Here is a 23,347-nt window from a genome sequence, read left to right as displayed (position 1 = left end):
TGACAGTAGTGGCACATATAAACCACCAAGGCGGTACAAGGAGCTTACCTGTACTGAGAGTGTTGGGGAAGATCATGTCGTGGGCAGTGAACAACCTGCAATCAATCTCGGCCGTGTACATTCCGGGTCCAGAGAACACTGTAGCGGACTTTCTAAGTCGCAAGAGGATTCTGCCGGGAGAATGGGAGTTGGACTCGAAGGTGTTCAGTCAAATAGTCGCCAGGTTTGGCGAACCCGAGATAGACCTGATGGCGTCGTTCTCCAACAAGAAGGTGAGCAGATTCTGCTCGAAATCCTTTCACCCACAAGCCGCGGCACTGGACACGTTTTCAGTGAAATGGGAGTTCACTCTGGGATATATCTTCCCGCCATTCCCCATGATCAGCAGAGTGCTCAAGAAAATCAGAGAGGACCGAGTGGAAGTACTGGTAGTGCTTCCATTTTGGCCGAGAAGAGCCTGGTTTACTACAGTACTAAGGATGGCGGTGCAACCACCGTGGGTGTTGCAGGTGATACCAGACCTGTTGAAACAGGGACCAATATGTCATCCAGAGCCAGAAAGCTTCTCGCTGAGGGCATGGCGATTGAGCGGGCGACCCTAAAGCGCCATAAATTATCCGAACAAGTGACCGAATTGTTGCTGAAAGCAAGGAAAGAAGGTTCCTCGCTAATATATTACAAAACCTGGAAGAAGTTCATCTCATGGGGGAACTTTGAGGGTCAGTTTGCCGATATCTCTACGGCCAAGGTCTTGCAATTCCTGTATGAAGGGTTCGAGTTGGGGCTGGCGGTAGCCACCATTAAGTCACAGATTTCTGCTCTCAGTGTACTGTTGGACAGAAGATTAGCTGAGGAAAAGCTAGTAAAGAAGTTCTGCAGAGCAATCAAGGGAATACGGCCACCAAGAAAATCTTTAGTGGCCCCGTGGGATCTGAATTTGGTGCTAAAAGCACTAATGCTACAGCCTTTTGAACCCCTGGAAGACTCATCGGTAAAGTACCTAACATGGAAGGTACTGTTCTTGATAGCTATAACATCGGCGAGGAGGGTCAGCGAGATTCAGGCCCTCTGGATCAAGGAACCGTACCTAGTGATTTTCCCTGACAGAGTTGTGCTGAGAACTCACCCAGACTTCATGCCAAAAGTCATATCAGCGTTCCACTTGAATCAGGAAATATCCTTGCCTAGGTTTTTTCCCTGAGCCGATTAATGACGAACAGAAGGCCTATCATACGCTGGATCTGGTGAGAGCAGTTTCAGTGTATCTGGACCGTACAAAGGAGATCAGAAAGTCTGATCACTTATTCATTATCCCTGAGGGTCCGAAGAAGGGCTCTAGGGCTACGAAGCAAACCATTTCAAGATGGGTACGAGAAGTTATCGTATTCGCCTACAAAAATGAAGATAAGAGACCGCCTCCAATCATCAAGGCACATTCAACCAGGGCAGTGGCCACATCATGGGCTAGAAGGGCCAAGGCGTCAGTATCGGAGATCTGTCAAGCCGCTACATGGTCATCCGTCCATACCTTTACTAACCACTATGCCTTGAACGTGTCTACAGCCCATTTTGGGAATCTTGTAATTGAAGAGGCCTTGTCCATAAGATAAGTCTCTTGAATAAATCTCTGTTACATTCATATTGGCTCCCTCCCGTTTATTGTGCAGCTTGGGTATGTCCCACTGTCATGGCTGCCATGGGGATCGTAGAAGAAATATGCGAATTATACTCACCGATAATTCCTTTTCTTCCTAGAGATCCCATGGCAGCCACTTATTTCCCACCCTTTGTGCTAGAAGTTTTTCAGGGACGTTGGTGCGGAGACACTCGAAAGACACAGAGGAGAGGGAGGTGTGAGCTGTTATACCCAAGGGGGGCGGTCCCTGAAAAAAGTCCTGTCTAATCTGGTAGGAGGAGGGGAATATCCCACTGTCATGGCTGCCATGGGATCTCTAGGAAGAAAAGGAATTATCGGTGAGTATAATTCGCATATTTTTAATAAATTTGAATATAATATTCAGCACAGCGCTGGTCCATATTTTTTCTTGGTTTACCTTCAAGGGGTTTTTGGTAATCCCCCCCCCCCCCTTTCACGGTACAGCTGCAGTGCAGGATAATCCAATCAGCGATTCAGCGCTCATTATAAAAAAAAAATTCATAGATGAATAATGTACTCATTCGATGCTGAAGCTCTGTACAGACTAAGGGCGGGATGTTCTAACATCCGCTGCCCCCTGTATAGCCGGGCATCGCATTATTAATAACTACATATGCTCTAATATATATATATATATATATATATATATATATATATATATATATATATATATATATATATATATATATATATATATATATATATATATATATATATATATATATATATTATTAACGTAAGGGACAGCTCTTGCGATAAGAGCTGTCCCTTGCAATGCGGCTCCGGTGCTGGACTTCCGGGTCTGTGACACGGGAGTCTATCTGTGCATGTGCAGAGCACGGCGCCGGCTGCAGGGCATGCTGGGAGGGATTCGTGACGGATCCCTCACACAGCGCTGCGGTAAGGAGCCCATAGGCTTCTGCAGCGGTGACAGAACATACAGAAATGCGGTTAAAGCCCTGATAACCGGGTTTTTATCGCACTTCTGTGTTAAAGAATCGCCCCCTAAGGGTGAGCACCAGGTGGTTTGGGTCTGTGCATGAAAAGGGCTGAAAGGACATTGCATAAGTTGGTTCTGTACTAAGTACTGGTAAATGCAAAGGTGTGGACTATGGTGGGAGTGAGCTCTGGGTTGTGTACTACAGGACATACAATAATTGGGGATGCTAAACTGTACAAAGGATTCATTGAGATTGTATTTTGTGCTGTTTACTGACAAGCATTCGATGAGAATGGGTTCTGTGAGATATACTAGCAGCCATCCAGTGGCGTGGTATCTGTATTGTATAAAGGTTGGGATCCAGCAAGTTTGGATTCTGAGCTGTACAATAAGCATCCAGTGATGGGAGCTTTGCATTGCTGGCATCCAGTCGGGATTGGGCCTATATGGGAGTCCCGACAGTCAGGAGCCCAACATGGATGAGAGCAGGGAAGTCCCCTGAGGGCTCTATGCACTCGCCACCTATTCTATTCTCTCTATGGGTGTCGTAGACCACCATAAGGGAAAATAACCAGTGTAAGTCTGGATTTGTACTGTTGGGCTGCTGACAGGAATCCAGTGATGGCAGCTTTGCATTATATAAAAGTGGCCTCCAGTGAATGTGGGTACTGTCCTGTGCAATATGGAAGCTTTGCATTATATAAAAGTGGCATCCAGTGAGTGTGGGTACTGTCCTGTGCAATGACAGGCATCCAGCAATGGCAGCTTTGCACTGAGTTTATATTATTTGTTGTATTCTACCAATGATGCCATCTTGTATTAGGTTATGTAGCTAATGGTAGGAAAGTGTTATCAGGATGGCCACTAGCTGTCACTCTTCTAATGTAGAATATGTGCTAGGTAAAAACAAATAGGGAGTTTGTTATTAGTCCGTACTTGGAGATTGCTGGTGACTTTGGAATACGGTCTGGCTTGGTCTCAGCTGTAGTGGTAACTGTAAATACAGTGCATGCTGCACCCTGCTTCTGAGATTATATATGTTAATCTTCACTTATGACTTAAAAATAGCTTGACTGTATCAGGGTGGCTGGTCATGCAAAAATCCCAGCTTTGTAGGTGATGAGGTTAAATAAAAAATAAAAATAAACACCCTTTAACCATGTGACCTGCCTGCTTTGGTCACAGGACAAGCCGGATTAAAGTCTCCAGTCACCCTTTTGTTTCCTTTCACTTTTTTTTTTTGCATCTGTGTAAGAATGTGCAAGTGCCAGTTCCTCCTGTGATGACTGGGTTCCGATTTTTTTTTTTCTTCTATTTTTGATTTAACATGTTGCATTTCTATAATCTTATTACCTGCGATGTCTTTGCAGGTGCTAGTAAGTAGGGGTGTATGTGTGGCTGTGCGTGTCAGGCACTAGAATGGGCCATGAGAGGTGCTCGTTCAGGTGCCATTGCTGGAGTTTTCATGCTGCTGTAAAGGCAACTCTTCATTCATGGGTAACTGCATTGCGTAGCCTATAGTTGTGTTGGTTTTGAAAAAGGGGACAGTAGGGGGAATTTGTGGGTGAAGGCATTGAATTTGCCTAAAAGAGCTTTTTACAGCGAATACTTAGCGAATAATATAAAGTACAAATTTCGCTGCCTTAAAGTATGGCAGTGATATTCACTCTCCCTTCCCCAAACTAAACTGGCAGTCAAAACTTGTTTCCAGTCTACCTCCATAGTACACTTATCAAACTTTGGGTATTGGGACCCCTATCACCTTCTAACCTGTACATACTCTATTTCTCTACTCTCCCTTACTACTTTTATATTCTGCTAATTGAATGGATCGGTCCATGAATGGATTAATGCCTTTGGCCATTTAGGTTTATTGATGTTTATATACGTTTCTACTTCTAGGTTACTCAACTTGGATAGCTAGATAGGGTATGTATGTGCGTGTGTTCATTCTAGCACCCGCTATCTTTGAAAACCCATGCAGTTCCTCTTCCCTGTCTGGGGTGTCGCACCGATATGCAAACCAGACCTGTGCTAGAAACAGCACAGCAGACATCGACACCCCAGGCAGGGAAGAGGAACTGCATGGGTTTTCAAAGATTGCGGGTGCTAGAATGAACACTTGCCATCTACATGATTTGCGGTACTTATGTAGTATCTGGGCTGCCGATTTTTTGATTGTATGCCTTAAGTTAAGGCATACAATCAGATGCGATATCGCATCGCATACGATGCGATGCGATGACCCGATTTTTCCATAGGATTCAATGTTAAAATGGACTGAGTCCATTTTAACATGAAATTCAATGGGAAAAAGGGGTCCTTTTCATACCCCTACTATCCAAGTGGGCATGGAGTTGGATATAAACCTGTGGCGAGCGTAGCGAGCCACCGAGCCCGAAGCGTGGCGAGCGGACGATATTCTGTGTCCCCTCGCGGGGCTCGCTACGCTCGCCACGCTTCGGGCTCAGTGGCTTGCTACGCTCGCCACAGGTTTATATCCAACTCCATGCCCACTTGGATAGTAGGGGTATGAAAAGGACCCCTTTTTCCCATTGAATTCCATGTTAAAATGGACTCAGTCCATTTTAACATTGAATCCTATGGAAAAATCGGGTCCATCGCATCGCATCGCATGCGATTTGGTCGGATGCGATGCGATGGACCCGATTTCAAAATCGGCAGCCCAGTTACTACATAAGTACCTGATTTGCTTTTATGTATTTTTCCTGACTTGAGGTTCAGTAAATAATATTTTGGGGGGAAAAAAAGCTTGGCGAGTGTAGGTCGAATTTGTCCAGCACTTCATTATTCCCCCCCTTCCCCATACCACTTATAGAACATTTTTTTTTTTTTTCCAAAGCACTTTACATTATTGCAGAGAATATGGCAGACCTCTTGGGTGTGCATATTTGCTGTTATCTAAACAGTCGCTTCCCGCTTAAGATAAATTGATGAATTGAATATGTTCTCCAATTCCGTAATGTGTCATTTTTTTTTTTTCTTACATTTTAGATCCTGGTTTTGAATCTGCAGCCTGTTACCAGCACAAGCCCCCAAAAAGGTTCCCTACAGTCCTCCATCTTCTGGAGCGTTCTTTGTAATTTGTTCCGAGGAAATGGCCGGGAGAGGAGCAGCTAGGCCGAATGGTCAGTCACAGACCAGTAAGATCTACCAGTTCAAGTTGGTTTTGCTAGGTGAATCTGCAGTGGGGAAGTCCAGTCTGGTATTGCGCTTTGTCAAGGGACAGTTTCATGAATTCCAGGAGAGCACAATCGGAGGTAGGTGGTCTGCAGGGCCCTGTGGACTTATAATAAGTGGGCCTTAGATTATAAGGGTAGACCGGTTCCTTCTTATGTGGTTGCCTGCCGTTCATATTATGTGCTCATGCGTCAAGTGTCCCACTACCAAGTGGAATTGCATCTTATTGATGACCTCTCCATCTTCAGTCATGCACTGGAAAGTCCGTTCACCACTTCCAGGTATATATAGTACAGCTCTGTGTGGGTTGTACTTCTGAAAGTCTCAGACTGGAGAATATAATTAGCTGCTGCTTGGGAGCCCATTTTGTGAAGAGAGGTGAATTTAGTAATCATGTCACCTGTGTGTTTTGGTGCTTGTCTGTCAAACATTCACTTTTCTACTGTAATATGAACACAGATCTGCTATGACTGGGTATGGCTGTACCACTACCCGCTGTCAGGGACAGGGCACAGCAGATTCATAGTAGCATTAAACACCAGAAAGCCTTATTGCCATTAATACCACTACTTTGACCCAAAACTCAAGTCTGACATTATAGGTGCCATTTATGAAGAAGCAGATTCAAATTATTTGTCACTGCCATCTGAGTGACGCGCAGAGTACAGTCGCAATGTGGACAGCATTTAAGTCCACATAAAATTACATTTATTGCAACAACAAAAAATAGTTGGAAATCCTCTTGGTCCCTCTGCACAAAAAAATATTTGAGTGCTGCATAGCCAGGTAGTTGGAGGTAGCTGATTGGGCAGGCTGTCATCCGCAACATGGGGCATATGTAGTAATGTCTAAGTTTGCCAGAGGTGCGGCAGGCCAGGCAAAGTGTAATTGAATGCCACTTGGGAGTTCAGCTAGCATACCGCACCACCGACTAACTCAGATGCCCCATGGCTCCTACTTGCATTCAATACTCCCAAGGAACAACTGATGAATAGCTGTGGGCCTTATTCTAGTTCACTCTTTCTGACAAAATCCTTCTTAGATGGACAAAACCATGGGCACTGCAGGGGGGCAGATGTAAAATGTGCAGAGTTAGATTTGGGAGAGTTATTTTGTTTCTGTTTTGTTTCTGTGCAGGGTAAATCCTGGCTGCATTATTTTACACTGCAATATAGATCTTACTTTGAAGTAAAACCCCACCCAAATCTAATTCTCTCTCTGCACAAGTAACATCTGCCCCACCTGCGTAGTTGGGGTTGGCCCGGGGTTTTATGTAAATCGGCAAAGTATAGTTCAAGGACGGGCTCCTTTCCGCCTCTGCATGGACATACATACAGGAGAAAGGATTTCATACTGCAATGCATTCCTGCGTGGAAAATCCCACCTAGATCGCATTGCATATGCGTTCCAGTAGTAAATGGGCCCCTGTGTGATGTGGCGTCTGAATCTGTATACAGAGTGTTACAATGCAAAGTTCTATTGTGCTCCGCATAGATTTAAGGCCACCATACACTAGGGCAATTTATCTGATTATCTGATGCAGCTTCCCGGGAGTCCTGCACGTCAGATTCTGTACTTGAGTGCTAATTTTGCATCAGATATATTGCATGCAATTTATCAACCTGTGACATATCGCATGCAATTTATCTTACTGCATACACTTGTACCATACAATTTATCTGATGGGCTGTACTACAGAGTGCTAGGGGTCTGGCCTTAATAGTACTGCTGAATTCGGCGGGTAATTCAGCAATAAATACAACTGGAGCCTGAAGCCTGCACGAATCAGTCAGATCTGTGCAGGCTTCTCTGTGTACTAAAATAGAAAAAAAATACATAATAAAAATTTTCCTGTCCTCCCCCCCCCCCCCCTTTTTTTTTTTTTTTTTTGTGGAGCCCCGGCAGTGCTTATGTTGAATCCCAGTTATTCTTTGCAATGAAAAGGGTTAATGGCAAATAGAAAAAAAACATGTGATCTTCTAGTAAATCAAAGCATGTGGATAGATTAAATTTGGAACAAGTTGCTGCACAAAATTGATAGTGATCGCTTTGTAATGGCCCATTTGCCTCAGATTTTTTGGAATGTGAAGAACAGAAGTTAACCCCCCACCTCTGGCCTCAAAGGCCATGTGCACTGCACCCTTTATGAATACACCAGTGCCCACAAGCTTTTATTACTTTTTACAACTCTTAAGTGGTAGATTCAGTAAGACCTCTTATGCAGCCAAATTAGAACTGCTTTATCTTTGGTCCTGTGTAAATCAGCTTCTGTCTTATTTTTGTTCCCTCTGGCCTCTCTCCACATAGCTGCGTTTCTTACACAATCGGTTTGTTTGGATGACACAACTGTAAAATTTGAGATCTGGGACACAGCGGGACAGGAACGATATCATAGCCTGGCACCTATGTACTATCGAGGAGCACAAGCTGCGATTGTTGTGTATGACATCACCAACCAGGTACGTAACATATTGTGGAAGAGTAAGTAGTCTCGATGAAAGTTGATGCTCTACACTTGAACAAAACACATGGTAATCAATGCTAGTCTTTTGTTCTATTTTGAAATCGCATACCCCCTCTTTTAAATTTTCACTTGAAGCACTGGTTACCCCAGTGATGGCTAACCTTGACACTCCAGCTGTTGTTGAACTACACATACCAGCAAGCCCGGCTACAGTTTTACTATTTGGCCATGCTAAAACTGATGCAGGGCATGCTGGGATGTGTCGTTTAACAACAGCTGGAGTGTCAAGGTTAGCCATCACTGGGTTACCCCATAGTGGTAAGAATAATGAGCGATTATTTTAATTTGGTCTGAATATTTCTTCATGCTATACAGGTGGAATACACTGATATTTTTATTCTGAACTTGATTGCAGAGGAGTGTGCAATAAAGACCTGAAGATTTAGGGGGGTATTCAATCTGGGCCACTCTTTATGACGGGGGAATTAGCGGCGACCGCCTATTTAATGCTGTTTTTCCCGACAGCATTGAAGAGGCAGATCGACAGAATGGGCCCGACTTTAAAAGCAGTCAGGCCCGTTTTTTGTCGCTTTCGGCAGTGAATTGTCGCGATCGCGGCCGAATATCGACAATCCACGGCAGTTTACGCAGACACGCCCCCTTTTCGCCGATCGCGAAGTGGGACATTGAATCGCGCCTGGCGATCTGCGGTCGAACAAAACTAAAAAAGGCCAGGGTCATTGCTGTCGGGCCAGATCGAGTCGTGACCCGGGATTGAATACCCCCCTAAGTCCTCCTAAATCTTTGGTCTGTTGCATATTAAATAAAGAAAACCTGGGGCATTTACGTGCGCATTTAAATTTTGATAATTATCTAATTGGGATAAATCTTTTTCTTTATATAATTGGGAGCACTGGGAAAACTTCTAATTTTATATCTGCCAGAGTAGGACAATGAAGGATGTGACAAATTCTTAAAATAAAGGGACATAATATCCCCAATCTAAATTGTATAATGTGAATTAACTCCTAAATATGTTATACAATCATTAGGGGGCCTTCAGATTGGAAAAGAGGACCTCATGCAGAATTGCCTTCATGAAAAAAGGCTAATGACTCCGTCTTAGCATAATTTGGGGCAGTACAGATGGTGCAATGGTTAGCATTACTGCCTCGCCACACTGAGGTCATGGGTTCAAATTCCCACCATGGCCCTAACTGTGCGGAGTTTGTATATTCTCCCCGTACTTGCGTGGGTTTCCTCCCCCATTTTACAAAAATATACTGGTAGGTTAATTGGCTGCCAACAAATGAACCCTAGAATGTCTGTGTGTGCGTGTACATGTGGTAGGGAATATAGGGGCAGATGTATTAAGCCTTAACAAGAGATAAATGCAAGGGTGATAAAGAGAGATAAACGTCCAGCCAATCAGCTCCTTACTGACTTTTTTCAAACACACCTGTAACATGGCAGTTAGCAGGTGATTGGCTGGATGTTTATCTCTCCTTTATAACCCTTTGATTTATCTCTTGTTAAAGCTTAATACATCAGCCCCATTGATTGTAAGCTCCACTGGGGCAGGGACTGAATGTTCAAATTTTCTCTAAAGCGCTGCGGAATATGTGCAGAAACTGTAAATAATTAATTGCGAACAGAGTCAATGATTTTGAAAGTTTCAAGTGGTGCAAGCACACGAGGCTTGGTGTCATAAACCACTTTACAATCTCTGTGTAACTTTCTGTTAGCATCTGATGGGGATGTCAGCCAGGCTAATTTTGCCTCTGTGTGAAGTAGAATTTGAAGTTTTTGTTCTTCTTAGAAGCTACATAAATTATCAGATGACCTCGTACTGCTGGTTTTAATTCTTGCCAAAATAAATTTATATCATCCATGTGGCTAGCCTTGTTGTTCGTATAATTTAAAAGGGTATGCGGGAGGAATTTTGGTACTTGTGTATTTTGGAGGCGCCCATCGCATCGCATACCATAACACATACGATGGTATGCGACGCGATATCGTACGATAGTGCACGATGGCATACAATTTTGAAATTGTATGCCATTGTACATGGCATACGATGCCATACGATGCGATGCGATTAAACATTGTATAAGCACCCTAATGGGTGCTTATACAATGTTAAGCACCCAAATGGGTGCTTACAATGTTAAATGCACCCCCACGCCACCCCCCACTATAAACGTGAACCCGAAGCGTGGCGAGCGGCGGCGGTACGCGTCCTACGACCTTTTCATACCCCCACTATCCACCTCGGCGTGGAGTTGAGAATAGAATAGTGTGGCGAGCGCAGCGAGCCACCGAGCCCGAAGCGTGGCGAGCGGACGCGGATACCTTCACAGGTAAACGCGTCCCCTCGCGGGCTTCACAGGTGTCCGCGTCGCCACGGACACCTGTGAAGCCCGCGAGGGGACGCGTATAACTGTAAAGGTATCCGCGTCCCCTCGCGGGGCTCGCCACGCTTCGGGCTCGGTGGCTCGCTGCGCTCGCCACACTATTCTATTCTCAACTCCACGCCGACGTGGATAGTGGGGGTATGAAAAGGTCGTAGGACGCGTACCGCCGCCCCTCGCGGGCTCGCTGCGCTCGCCACGCTTCGGGTTCACGTTTATAGTGGGGGGTGGCGTGGGGGTGCATTTAACATTGTAAGCACCCATTTGGGTGCGCAAAAGCACCCTTTAGGGTGCTTATACGATTTTTGGTCGTATAGGGGGTCAAAATCGCGTCGCATCGCATGCCATCGGGTGCATGGCATGCGATGCGATCTGTTCGTCGTACGACGGACATCGGGGGCGCCGCCAAAATACACAAGTACCGGAATTTTTTTTATTAAAATCGTCCGAAGAAACCAAAAAATCAGGTAATAAGGTGAACGTGATCCAAATAGGAGCATGGTCAGATATGAGACTATTTTTTACTGTGTGTAAAATAAATCTATGCAGCAACGGGTAATGTAAACGGGGAAAATACATTGTGGGGATGTAAGAAAAGTGAATACTCACTAGAGTTAGGATTCATGTGGCGCCATGGATCTAGCAAAATACAAGGTGGGTGGAACAGTGCGTCCCCCAGTGGACTTTCTAGGTCCTTTCAAAATATTTAAGGAAGCCGCCATGGTCACATTCAAATCTCCACCCAAAATCATTGGGCCATCTCTCCAGGCTTGTAGATTAGTGTATAGCTCTGAGAAGAACAGAGCATTAGGGCCTAGAGGCGCGTTTACACATGCCAAGGTGAATGGCTCATTTTTCAGGAAGTACTTCTTAAGAACCAGAACCTCCCTTTATGATCCACCTACATTCAATGACTTGCTAAACCATATTCTCAAGACTCTAGTTTTAGTAGTAAAAGTTGCACTGTTAACTTCCCTGACCAAATTGTCTTTCAACATGTTAGGAACGGTTATTTTCCAATGTGTTTCTTGTAGACCCCCTATAGAATGGAACATCTCTAAGTGACTTAAAACTTTTCTCCCATTTCACTAACGTCCTTGATGGGATACTGGGAATGGTCTTAAGACATTGGGTATTAGAGGGTATCCGCAGGAGACAGGCACATCTATAACTTTGAAGCTGGGTGTGCTGGCTCCTCCCCTCTGATTCCCCACCCAGGAACCAGTTTAGAAAAATGTGCCCTCAGGAGAGGATGCACACTGCTGGAGCTCCAGAGAGTTTGTCTTCAGTTTATTTTCTTTTATTATTTTGGGGTTACTGTGTTGGACTTCACAGTATCCCTGCTTCGAGGGAGTCAGTTGAGGAGGGTTCAGCTGCAGGCCTCTTAAGGTACCGAGCTGTCCCTGCTGCAGGGCCACTGTCCTGAGAGGGTGTTTGTACTCACGGGCATTGCGCTGCAGTGATACTCACCCCCAGCATGCCGCACACTCCTGACACAGTCCGAAGACGTCTGTGGTGAGTAGAAACCGGGGTCCCCACAGTGGGGTACCCCGGCTCATTGTGCGGCAAGATGGCGGCGGCGGCAGACGCGGTACCCTGCACAGGGGCTGCGCAGACCCCCTGTCACAAACTGGCTGCGGGTGACAGTCCCTGGGCTACCAGGGCAGATCCCACTATAAAACGCTGTTCAGTGTGAGGGCGCCATTAAAACTGACAGCCAGCGCCAGTATAAAGATCAGTGAAGCCCCTGCGCCATCACAGGGGGGCGGGGCTTCAGCGGAGCGAGGCCAGAGCTCTGAGCGCGCATACACTACTTCCTGCTTCTCCCTGGGCGCCATTACTGTCTCCAGATACACTCCTCAGCGAGGTGTGGACAGAGGTGAGGTGTTGGACAGAGGAAATCTGCAGAAAACAGCAAGTGTATTTAGCGCTAAGATCGCTTAATTGATCACACTGTTCTGTGTTTATGCGTGTTACCAACTCCTAAATAGGAGTTAAGGTTGTACAGGGTGTGCTGGTCTCCTCAGTGTAATCTGAGCGCTCCCCCACGTGCTTGTTAAGCTACACACTTCCAGTGATAGAGCTCACACATATATAGCTGCTATACACTGCACACTGAATATATATATATATTTATTTCATTGTGATTGTGGTGTGTTTGTGGAAGAAAGGTTACTTATTCCTTCAACATGGTGAGGAAGTTAACCTGTCTCATTTGCAGCAGCAAGTTTGTGCCTAAATCCACCTCACAGATTACTTGTGAGGAATGCATGTCCACTCAAACGAGTGGGACAGGGGGTTCATCCCAGATTACTCCTCAATCAGACTCACAGGAGCCTGAATGGGCGGCAGGCATTAAAACCATGCTGCAGGCAGTGTCAACACAATTGGCTGCAAATACAATGCAGACCAAACAGGTGCAGCAGGACTTAACAGTTTTAGCCGCACGGGTGGATAATATAAGCACCACCACGGGCCAGTCACGGAAGCGTGCTGCGACCGCCATGTTGCCTGATTCAGATGATGATCTACAGGCGGGTGACGACACAGATGATAATGTGGACGACGGGGCTCTGATCCCTGATTCACAGTCATCTCTTAGAGGCCCAGAACCTCTTATTACAGCAATAAGAGAAGTGTTAGACCTTCCTTTAGCAGACATGCAGGAAGGTGACCCGTTCTTTGGGTCCCAAAGGAAACAGCAAATTGTTTATCCTGAACAAGTTGACCTTGATGAGACGTTTAAGGAGGCTTGGAAACAACCTGAAAAGCGTTTCCAACTGTCTAAAAGGTTTAAGTCCAATTTTCCCTTTGATCCCGCCACTAGAGCGGTGTGGGAAGAGCCTCCGGTTGTGGATGCATCAGTGTCCAGACTGTCCAAGAAGGTGGTTCTCCCCGTCCCAGGGGCAGCAACACTCAAGGATAGTACAGACAAAAAACTGGATACTACCCTTAAGTCCATGTACACTGCGAGTGGGGCGTCTCAGAGACCTGTCCTCGCCAGTTGTTGGATGGCTAAGTCCATTTATACATGGGCTTCTCAAATCCAGGAAGGCATGCTGGCCGATATGTCAATGGCGCAGGTCGGAGAGAGACTTCGCCATATCCAGGATACTGCAAAGATCCTGTGTGACACGCAGAAGGAGCTTGGAGCTATAAATGCTCGCTCTTCCGCAATGGCGGTTTCAGGCCGCAGGGCCCTCTGGTTAAGACAGTGGGTAGCTGATCCAGAGTCTAAACGTAGCGTGGAAAGTTTGCCTTTTAAGGGAGAAAAGTTATTTGGTAGTGAACTGGACGACCTTATATCCAAGGCTACAGCCGGCAAGTCGACTTTTCTGCCGACGGCTTCCACTCACGCTAAACGTCCTTTTCAGGGCCATACGTCCCAGTCCTTTCAGGCTTCTCAGTCCTTTCGGCCTTCCAGGCCCAGGCAGAGGGCGAGAGGCTCCAGCTCGGCCACCAGAGGGGGCCGTGGCAGGTTCAGGAAGCCCGCCAGCACAGGATCTCAGGATCGTGCCGCTAATGCCTCCGCCTCTAAGCCGGCAGCATGACTCGGGTTCCGACCCTGGAGTCACTTGCGAGGTGGGGGGTCGCCTGTCAGCTTTCAGCCAAGTATGGTCAGTCTCTCACCTGGATTCCTGGGTGAGAGATCTTATTACCAACGGCTACAGGTTGGAATTCGAAAAACCTCCCCCTCACAGGTTCTTCAAATCAGGTCTGCCGGCTCTACATGCAGACCGAGTGAACCTGCAGCAGGCAATACAACGCCTGCTGACGTCACAGGTTATCACACCTGTCCCATTGCAGGAACAAGGAAGGGGTTACTACTCCAATCTGTTCCTCGTGCCGAAGCCGGACGGCTCGGTGCGCCCCATTTTAAATTTAAAGTCACTAAACCCTTTTTTAAGGGTTTACAAATTCAAGATGGAGTCCCTCCGGGCAGTAATAGCAACCCTGGAGGAGGGAGAGTTCTTAGCATCGCTGGATGTAAAGGACGCCTACCTCCACATACCAATTTGGGGTCCACATCAGGCTTTCCTGAGGTTTGCGCTGAAAGATCTGCACTTTCAATTCAGAGCGCTGCCATTCGGCCTGTCATCAGCGCCGCGTGTGTTCACGAAGGTGATGGCAGAAATGATGGTACTGCTCAGGAGGTCGGGTGTCAACATTATCCCTTACCTGGACGACTTGCTGATCAAAGCAAGGTCGGAACAGGTCCTGCTGCAGGATATAGCAAAGACCAGGCAGATTTTATCCGAGCATGGGTGGATACTAAATATCCCCAAGTCCTCCCTGACGCCGTCGCGTCGTATCCTCTTTCTAGGAATGTTCCTGGATACAGAGTTGAAAAGGATTTTCCTCCCTCGGGAGAAGATGGAAGCCATACAATCCCTGGTGATGGTGATTTTGGAAAAGCCTCAGGTGTCGGTTCACCAATGCATCCAGCTATTGGGCAGGATGGTGGCCACATTCGAGGCCATTCAGTTCGGACGCTTTCATACCAGGGTGTTCCAACTGGATCTGTTGGCAAAATGGTCGGGCTCTCATCTCCTGATGTACAAGAGGATTTCTCTGTCGCATCAGTCCCGGCAGTCCCTTCTATGGTGGACTCAGGAGTCGAACCTGCTTGCAGGTCGGAGATTTGGCATCCAGGATTGGGTGCGACTCACGACAGATGCGAGTCTGCAGGGATGGGGTGCTGTGACCATGGACAGGACCTTTCAAGGTCAGTGGACTCGGTGGGAAGCGAGACTCCACATCAATATCCTGGAGCTGAGAGCTGTATACTATGCAGTGTTACAAGCCCAGGATCTCCTCCAAGGTCGGGCGCTCCAGATACAGTCCGACAATGCCACAACTGTGGCCTACATAAATCGCCAGGGAGGCACAAAAAGCAGGACTTGCATGAAGGAAGCTTCCAAGATCCTGACCTGGGCGGAAACGTACGTGGTGGCTCTGTCGGCCATCTTTATCCCGGGTGTGGACAATTGGGAGGCGGACTTCCTAAGTCGTCACGCCCTCCACCCCGGGGAATGGAGCCTGAATTCACAGGTGTTTGCAGCAATTGTGGACCGTTGGGGCCAGCCATCGATAGATCTGATGGCATCCCGGTTAAACCACAAAGTCCCCATGTACTGCACAAGGACCAGGGATCCCAGCGCAGTGGCAATAGACGCCCTGACAATTCCATGGGTGTTTCCCTTGGTGTACCTGTTTCCACCCATACCACTGCTGACAAGAGTTCTAAAAAGGGTTCGAAGTCAGGGAGTGGAAGCCATTCTGGTGGCTCCGGACTGGCCAAGAAGGGCTTGGTTCTCGGATCTACAGAGCCTGCTGATCGAGGATCCTTGGCCCCTGCCTCTAAGGAGAGATCTACTCACACAAGGCCCTTGCGTCTTCCAAGATTTAGGGCGGCTACGTTTGTCGGCGTGGAGGCTGAGCGGAAAATCTTAGCTCAGAAGGGTCTGCATTCATCAGTTATCACCACGATGATTCAGGCCAGGAAGCCGGTAACAAACACCCACTACTACAAGATCTGGAGGAAGTACGTGGGTTGGTGCGAGGAGCAGAAGGTCCCCCCGGCGAAGTTTAACCTGAACAGGTTATTGTGCTTCTTACAAGCGGGATTGGATTTGGGTCTCCGTCTGGGCTCACTAAAAGTCCAGATCTCGGCCCTGTCCATATTCTTCCAAAAGAAATTGGCTACCATCCCGGAAGTACAAACTTTCCTTCAGGGAGTGCTTCACATCCAGCCTCCCTTTGTACCTCCTACACCTCCTTGGAGTTTGGATGTTGTTCTTAATTTTCTTCAATCCTCCTGGTTTGAACCGTTGGAGTCGATAGAATTGCGGTATATCACCTGGAAGGCGGTGGTCCTTTTGGCCCTAGCCTCGGCTAGAAGAGTGTCCGAATTGGGAGCTCTCTCCTGTAAGAGCCCCTATCTAATTTTTCACTCAGACAGAGCGGAGTTGAGAACTAACCCGCGATTTCTTCCTAAGGTGATCTCTTCCTTTCACCTTAATCAGCCAATTGTAGTCCCGTCTGCATCTAGTTCACCGGATATTCCGGTATCCCTGGATGTTGTGCGTGTCTTGCGTGTGTATGTCCAGAGGACGTCAAGAATCAGGAAGACAGATTGTCTATTCATTCTCTATGACGCACAAAAGAAAGGACACCCTGCATCAAAGCAATCCATTGCTAGATGGATTAGGACCACAATCCAACAAGCCTATGTGACGGCAGGCATGCCGACACCTCCGGTTTTAAAGGCTCATTCCACCAGATCGGTGGGCGCATCCTGGGCGGCTGCTCGGGGTGTGTCAGCTCTGCAGCTCTGTAGAGCTGCTACATGGTCAGGGCAACACACCTTTGTAAAATTTTACAAGTTTGATGCCTTAGCCAAATAAGATACCCAGTTTGGGCAGGCGGTACTGCAGCAGTCTCCGCACGTACCCTCCCGTTCTGGAAGCTTTGGGACATCCCCAATGTCTTAAGACCATTCCCAGTATCCCATCAAGGACGTTAGTGAAAATAGGAATTTAATACCTACCGGTAATTCCTTTTCACGTAGTCCTTATGGGATACTGGGCGCCCGCCCTGTGCGGGGGTCTGGCTGCAGCTTTATTCTGCTTATAAAGTTCAGAAGTTAACCTATGGTCTTCTGGTTCTAAGGTCTAGTTCAGTGACCTTGTTAAGGAAAATCCATCCAGTTGGTGGTATTATAGTTGTTTTTTATTTTGTATGAATGCGGGTGTGCTGGCATAAATCTCACCACACTATTCACACTTATGTTTGCATAGGTGACATATTATTCCTCTCATATGTACATTCTCCTTCGGGCACAGTTTTTCATTAACTGGTTCCTGGGTGGGGAATCAGAGGGGAGGAGCCAGCACACCCAGCTTCAAAGTTATAGATGTGCCTGTCTCCTGCGGATACCCTCTAATACCCAATGTCTTAAGACCATTCCCAGTATCCCATAAGGACTACGTGAAAAGGAATTACCGGTAGGTATTAAATTCCTATTTTTAAAGGTACTGTTTAGTCCATCCACATTCAATGATAGCAGGTTGAACATTATTTGATTAAGGTCTCTGGAGTTTTAATGTGTTAGAAAGATACACTAACCTATTCCTGACCATAGGGATTACAGTCTTCTCTAACATCGCACACAGTAGGACTAGAAGAGTGCATTGGAGGCAGTGGCTTTTCATAAGTGACACGGGTAGATGTATAAAACCCATGATAAAGAGTTGAGCCAGATTAGACATGGCCCATGGCAACCAATCAGCTGATCTGTATAATTTTATATTATGCAAATTATAGATGTTACTTCAGTTCTAATTGGTTGCCATGGGCGACTTCACCTCTGGCTCGCTTCTTTTCCCTTATCACTGCTTCATACATCTACTCCTGAAAAAAATGTTTCTGGAGCACATTTGTGTTGGGTGTAGTTCATAAACTGTGTCATAGAAGCCCAGCACCCCAACTATTGTGAACTTATGTACACTTCTTTTAGATGTTGTGATGGAATTCTGCAACAATGGTTTGGATTTACCATTTACGTGAACAATTGTTGTTTTTTTATGGTCACATTACATTATTTCCGATCTATGCAGTTTTGAACTGAAAATATACTTTAACATCTCAGTTTGTTGTTTCATAACAGGAGACATTCGCCAGAGCAAAGACATGGGTTAAAGAGCTGCAGAGACAAGCCAGTCCCAACATTGTCATTGCGTTGTCTGGCAACAAGGCTGACCTCACTAACAAACGAATGGTGGAGTATGAGGCGAGTGTTCCTGGTATTACCATGCCATACAGATGTCCTTACTGGTTTAGTACTGTTCTAAGTAGCAATACATTAGTGCAGCAATTACCAACCTTTTTTTTCTCCGAGGCAGCAGGGGACACTGCAGTACTGACGTATGAGATAGAGTGGGTGCGTAGGAGGAGTCGGCACTTAAATGAAAATTTCGTCTGTGGCTGGCTCCTCCCCCCTCTATCTCCCTCCAGACCCCAGTCTTAAAAAAGTGCCGGAGGAGTCGGTATCCTCGGCAAGGTCTCCTCAGGAGACTAGGTTTTTATTTGTTTATTTTACTTTCATTTCGTTTTTAGTGAGACACAGGCATCCCTGAACAGGGTGCCTGCTTTGTTGGAGGCTCTGGAGGGTCTGGTCGGTACTGCGTGCAGCTACCTTCCAGTACCCAGCCACCGGAGCATCGGCTCCGGCGACCCGCCGCAGCTGCTTGCGGCTAGCGTTACGGGTCCACGGCGGTTTCCCCCTCAGCCAGAGCAAGAAGGTGCGTTGCACCATACAGGGGGCGGCCAGAGAGAGAGCGCGCTGGCCGGGCAGTATCGTCGCAGCGTCCGCGCGACGATGACGTCATCAGTCTCCGGCGGGCGCGGGAAGAGTGGCTTGTGGGAGGTCCTTCTTCCGCGCGGACGCCGTTGCAGTGGAGAGGTGACTGCTGCTACAGAGAAGGCTGCAGGCTGGTTCACTTTCCTGTGCAGTCTTCATTCAGCGCTGTCTTCCGTTTGCTACAGGGGTACTGTAAGTAGCGGAGGATTTTACACACACACGCATTGGGAGGGTTTGTGGCTCCTCTCTCCCTATTGACACCCAGACTCTAGGCTTTCTCTTTTACTTAGGAGATTGATCTTTAAGGGGTGTTTTGTGTGTGTGTGTGTGTGTGTGTGTGTGTGTGTGTGTGTGTCTGTGTGTGAGCCTGGGTGTTTTTGTTTTTTACTGGGACACCTGCGCAGTTATGGCTGGAAAGGGTACTTCTTCCAAGGCAGCTGTTAAGCTGTATGCTTGTAAAAGCTGCAAGGGGCAATATACACAGCACATGAAGGGTGTTTCACTCTGTGCTCCCTGTTATGATTTATCAAAGGCTTCTGCATCTGTCCCTCAGACTCCTCAGTCTACTGTGGAGCCTATTCACAGTGTGTTAGCTAATCTAACTGCTGAATTGGTGGCCTCTAGGAAGGACAGGGAGCTAATGCAGTCTCAGCTTTCTAGCATGGCTGCAGCAGAACCTGGTTGGGCCAGGACACTTATTTCTTCTGTGGATTCTCTGTCTCAGTCGCTGGCTGGCACTTCACAGAGGAAGCCTCCTTCGCAGGTAGCTGCCAAAAGGAAGGCAGGGGTGTCTTTGGCTATTCCTCATCATTCAGATGATGATGATGGGCTAGAGGTTTTAGAGGATGGTGAGTATGTAACGCCACAGGTTCAGGAGTCTCCTCAGGAGTTTTTGGATGAAGAGGACGCTCAGGGAGTGGACGGCCTGATCAGGGCCGTTAGGTCTACTTTAAATCTAGAAGAGACGCGGGCTCCGCCTCAGGTTTCTATCTTTGGCCGTGTACAGAAGACGCCAGTGTATTTTCCAGACTCGGCTGAGCTGGATAACCCGCTGTTAGATATCTGGAAAGTTCCGGATAAGAAATTTCAAATTTGTTCTCGCATTAAATCTCTCTATCCCTTCTCCCCTGAATCCAGGGAAAAATGGGAGGCTCCGCCTACACCGGATGTGTCTCTTTCTAGGCTTTCAAAGAAGTCGACTCTTCCAGTTCCAGGGGCGGTCGGCTTGAAGGAGGCGCCAGATCGGCGGTTGGATACTACCTTAAAGAATATCTTCTCCACAGCGGGAGTTTTGCTGAGACCAGCCTTGGCTTCCGCCTGGGTGGCTCGGGCCATGGAGGTATGGGCCTCGCAGCTGGTGTCTGGCTTAGAGCAGGACAGTCCTAAGGAGGATTTATTGTCCTTGGCTGAATTCATCAGAGACGCGTCTACTTATATAGGAGAAGCGTCTGCAGACGTGGCGTCCCTGGGAGCAAAGGTTTCGGCTTCAGCTGTTGTGGCTAGAAGGGCCGTTTGGCTGCGGCCGTGGCAGGCTGAGGCTGAGATTAAGAAGGCGGTGGAAGCTCTGCCTTTTTCAGGTGATATGTTGTTTGGTGCAGAACTGGACAAACTTATTGCCCAGGCTACGGGGGGGCAAGTCAGTGTTTTTACCCTCCTCAGCTCCGCCTCCAAAGCGCCAATTTGTGGCGCCTTCCTTTCGGGCCTTTCGTGGGCCATCGGTTTTCAGAGGTAAGGCAAGGGGGGGCTTCTCTTCTTTTAGAGGCCGTAGAGGAAGAGGTGCCAGAGTGGCCCCAACTGCGCCCGCCACTGCCCGCAGGCCAGATCCAAAGGCCACTGACAAACCAGTGGCATGACGGTCTCGCAGCCCACGTGGGGGACCCCATTGTGGGCGCGCGTCTGTTGCAGTTTGCAGGAATCTGGAGGTCCCACTGCAGGTTTGCATGGGTTCTGGACAGCATTTCCCAGGGATACAAACTGCAATTCGCGTCGACCCCCCCCTCAAGATTTTTTCGGATAGGTCTGCCAAGGAAAGAGGAGGAAAGTCAGGCTCTGCGTGGATCCATCCAGGGTCTTTTAGATGCAAGAGTAGTGGTTCCAGTCCCTGCATCACAGCAGGGCAGAGGTTTCTATTCCAGCGTCTTTGTGGTGCCCAAGCCGGACGGCTCGGTGCGGCCTATCCTAAACTTAAAGGATTTAAACCTCCATGTTTGTTATCAGCGGTTCAAAATGGAGTCCATTCGGTCCGTGGTGGCGTCTTTAGAAAAGGGAGAATTCTTGATGTCGTTGGACATCAAGGATGCATACCTGCACGTACCAATTTGGGAACCCCATCAGTGTTTTCTGAGGTTTGCAATAGACGATTGCCATTACCAGTTTCGGGCTCTTCCATTTGGCCTGTCTTCGGCCCCCAGAGTTTTTACAAAGATCATGGCGTGTATGATTGCAGCACTCAGACTCCAAGGAATAACAATTATTCCGTATTTGGACGATTTGCTAATCAAAGCGCCAAGTCGGGAGAAGCTGGTGGAGCACGCCATGGTAACTTGCAAATTTTTGGTGGACCATGGTTGGGTTCTAAATTTCAAAAAGTCTCATCTAACACCGTCAAAGAAACTAAAGTTCCTGGGGCTCATTTTGGACACAGAAAACGAGACTGTCTCGCTTCCCTTGGACAAGGTGCGAGCAATTCAAAAGATGGTGCGACACGTTTTGTCCTTACGAAGGGTGTCAGCACACACATGCACGCGTTTACTGGGAATGATGGTAGCCTCTTTCGAGGCTCTACCATATGGACGTTTTCACACAAGGACTTTCCAAGAAAATCTTCTGTCCCAGTGGTCGGGATCCCACTTGGAGATCCACAAGAGAATTCTTCTTTCAAGAGAAGCGCGTCTGTCTCTGAACTGGTGGCTGTCAACTTCTCATCTTTTGAAGGGCCGAAGCTTCAGACCATGCATTTGGACTATTCTGACGACGGATGCCAGCCTGAGAGGTTGGGGAGCTGTGACCCAGGGTTATACCTTTCAGGGCCGTTGGTCTGTCCAGGAGGCCAAGTTATCGATAAATGTTCTGGAGCTCAGGGCCATCAGGTTGGCACTCCTTCAGGCCCAAGACCTGCTCAAGGGTCTGCCAATAATGATCCAGTCCGACAATGCGACCGCGGTTGCTTATATAAACCGTCAGGGCGGGACGAAGAGCAGGGCAGCAATGAAGGAGGTTCGTCCAATTTTGCAATGGGCAGAAGCTTATGCGTCCAATCTCACAGCGGTGTTCCTTCCGGGAGTGGAGAACTGGCAGGCGGATTACCTAAGCCGCCAGGATTTCCATCCAGGAGAATGGACACTAAATCCGGAAGTTTTCCAACTCATCACGCGTCGGTGGGGGACTCCTCAGATCGACATGATGGCGTCCAGACTGAATCACCAACTTCCTCTTTACTGTGCCAGATCGAGAGATCCGGGAGCCTGGGCGGTGGATGCATTTTCGATTCATTGGAATTTCGACCTCATCTACATCTTCCCTCCGTTTCCCTTGTTAGCACAGGTACTCAAACGGTTAAAAAGAGGGTCAGCTTCAGCGATTTTAATAGCCCCAGTTTGGCCGAGAAGGGCTTGGTATTCGGACTTGAAGCTTCTTCAGGCCGATGTTCCGTGGCGTCTCCCTCTCAGGGAGGACCTGCTGCAGCAAGGACCATTCGCCTACCCAGGCTTGACGCAGCTACGTTTGACGGCGTGGCTGTTGAAGCCGACCTGTTAAAAAGGCGGGGTGTTCCAGTGACAGTAATCCCCACCATGCTCAGTGCTAGGAAGGAGGTAACTTCCAAGCATTATCACCGTATTTGGAAGTCTTATGTGGCATGGTGTCAGAGGAAGAAGGTGGAAAAAGCGGTTTTTCAGCTGCCTCGTCTTTTGGAATTTCTTCAGGCAGGTCTGGACAAGGGCCTTCGGTTAGGTTCTATTAAGGTCCAAATTTCCACCTTGTCTGTATTTTTCAACAGAAAATTGGCACTCATTTCGGAGGTGCAGACTTTTCTTAAAGGAGCTTTACGGTTGCAGTCTCAGTTTGTTCCACCGACTGAACCTTGGGATTTGGGGCTCCTGTTGGAGTTTCTCAAATCTGAGTCTTTTGAACCACTGGATTCAGTGGACTTGAAATCGTTAACATGGAAGACTCTGATGCTCTTGGCATTGGCTTCGGCCAGGAGGGTTTCAGAGCTGGGGGCTCTGCTTTGTCGTCCTCCTTTCTTGGTTTTTCACAGAGACCGTGCAGAACTAAGGACAAATCCTAAATTTCTTCCCAAGGTAGTCTCTTC

At 47.6% G+C, this 23,347-nt stretch overlaps 1 protein-coding gene across 1 annotated transcript in view; it reads left to right on the top strand.

Annotated features, from left to right (window-relative positions):
• The window catches only part of RAB5B (RAB5B, member RAS oncogene family), a 62,664-nt gene that overhangs the window by 23,886 nt on the left and 15,431 nt on the right, over positions 1-23,347 (top strand). Inside the window, exons 2-4 of the mRNA XM_083169184.1 lie at positions 5,613-5,878; positions 8,106-8,257; positions 18,343-18,465. Of these exons, the coding sequence (XP_083025310.1) occupies positions 5,716-5,878; positions 8,106-8,257; positions 18,343-18,465 (438 nt within the window). The 5' untranslated portion in view covers positions 5,613-5,715. The remainder of the gene's footprint in view (positions 1-5,612; positions 5,879-8,105; positions 8,258-18,342; positions 18,466-23,347) is intronic.

The sequence above is a fragment of the Crinia signifera genome, chromosome 2 (assembly GCF_055691185.1).
Source record: "Crinia signifera chromosome 2, ASM5569118v1, whole genome shotgun sequence".
Lineage (NCBI taxonomy): Eukaryota > Metazoa > Chordata > Amphibia > Anura > Myobatrachidae > Crinia > Crinia signifera.
The sequence above is the reverse complement of the archived record's forward strand: the minus strand, read 5'-3'. Positions and strand labels throughout refer to the sequence as shown.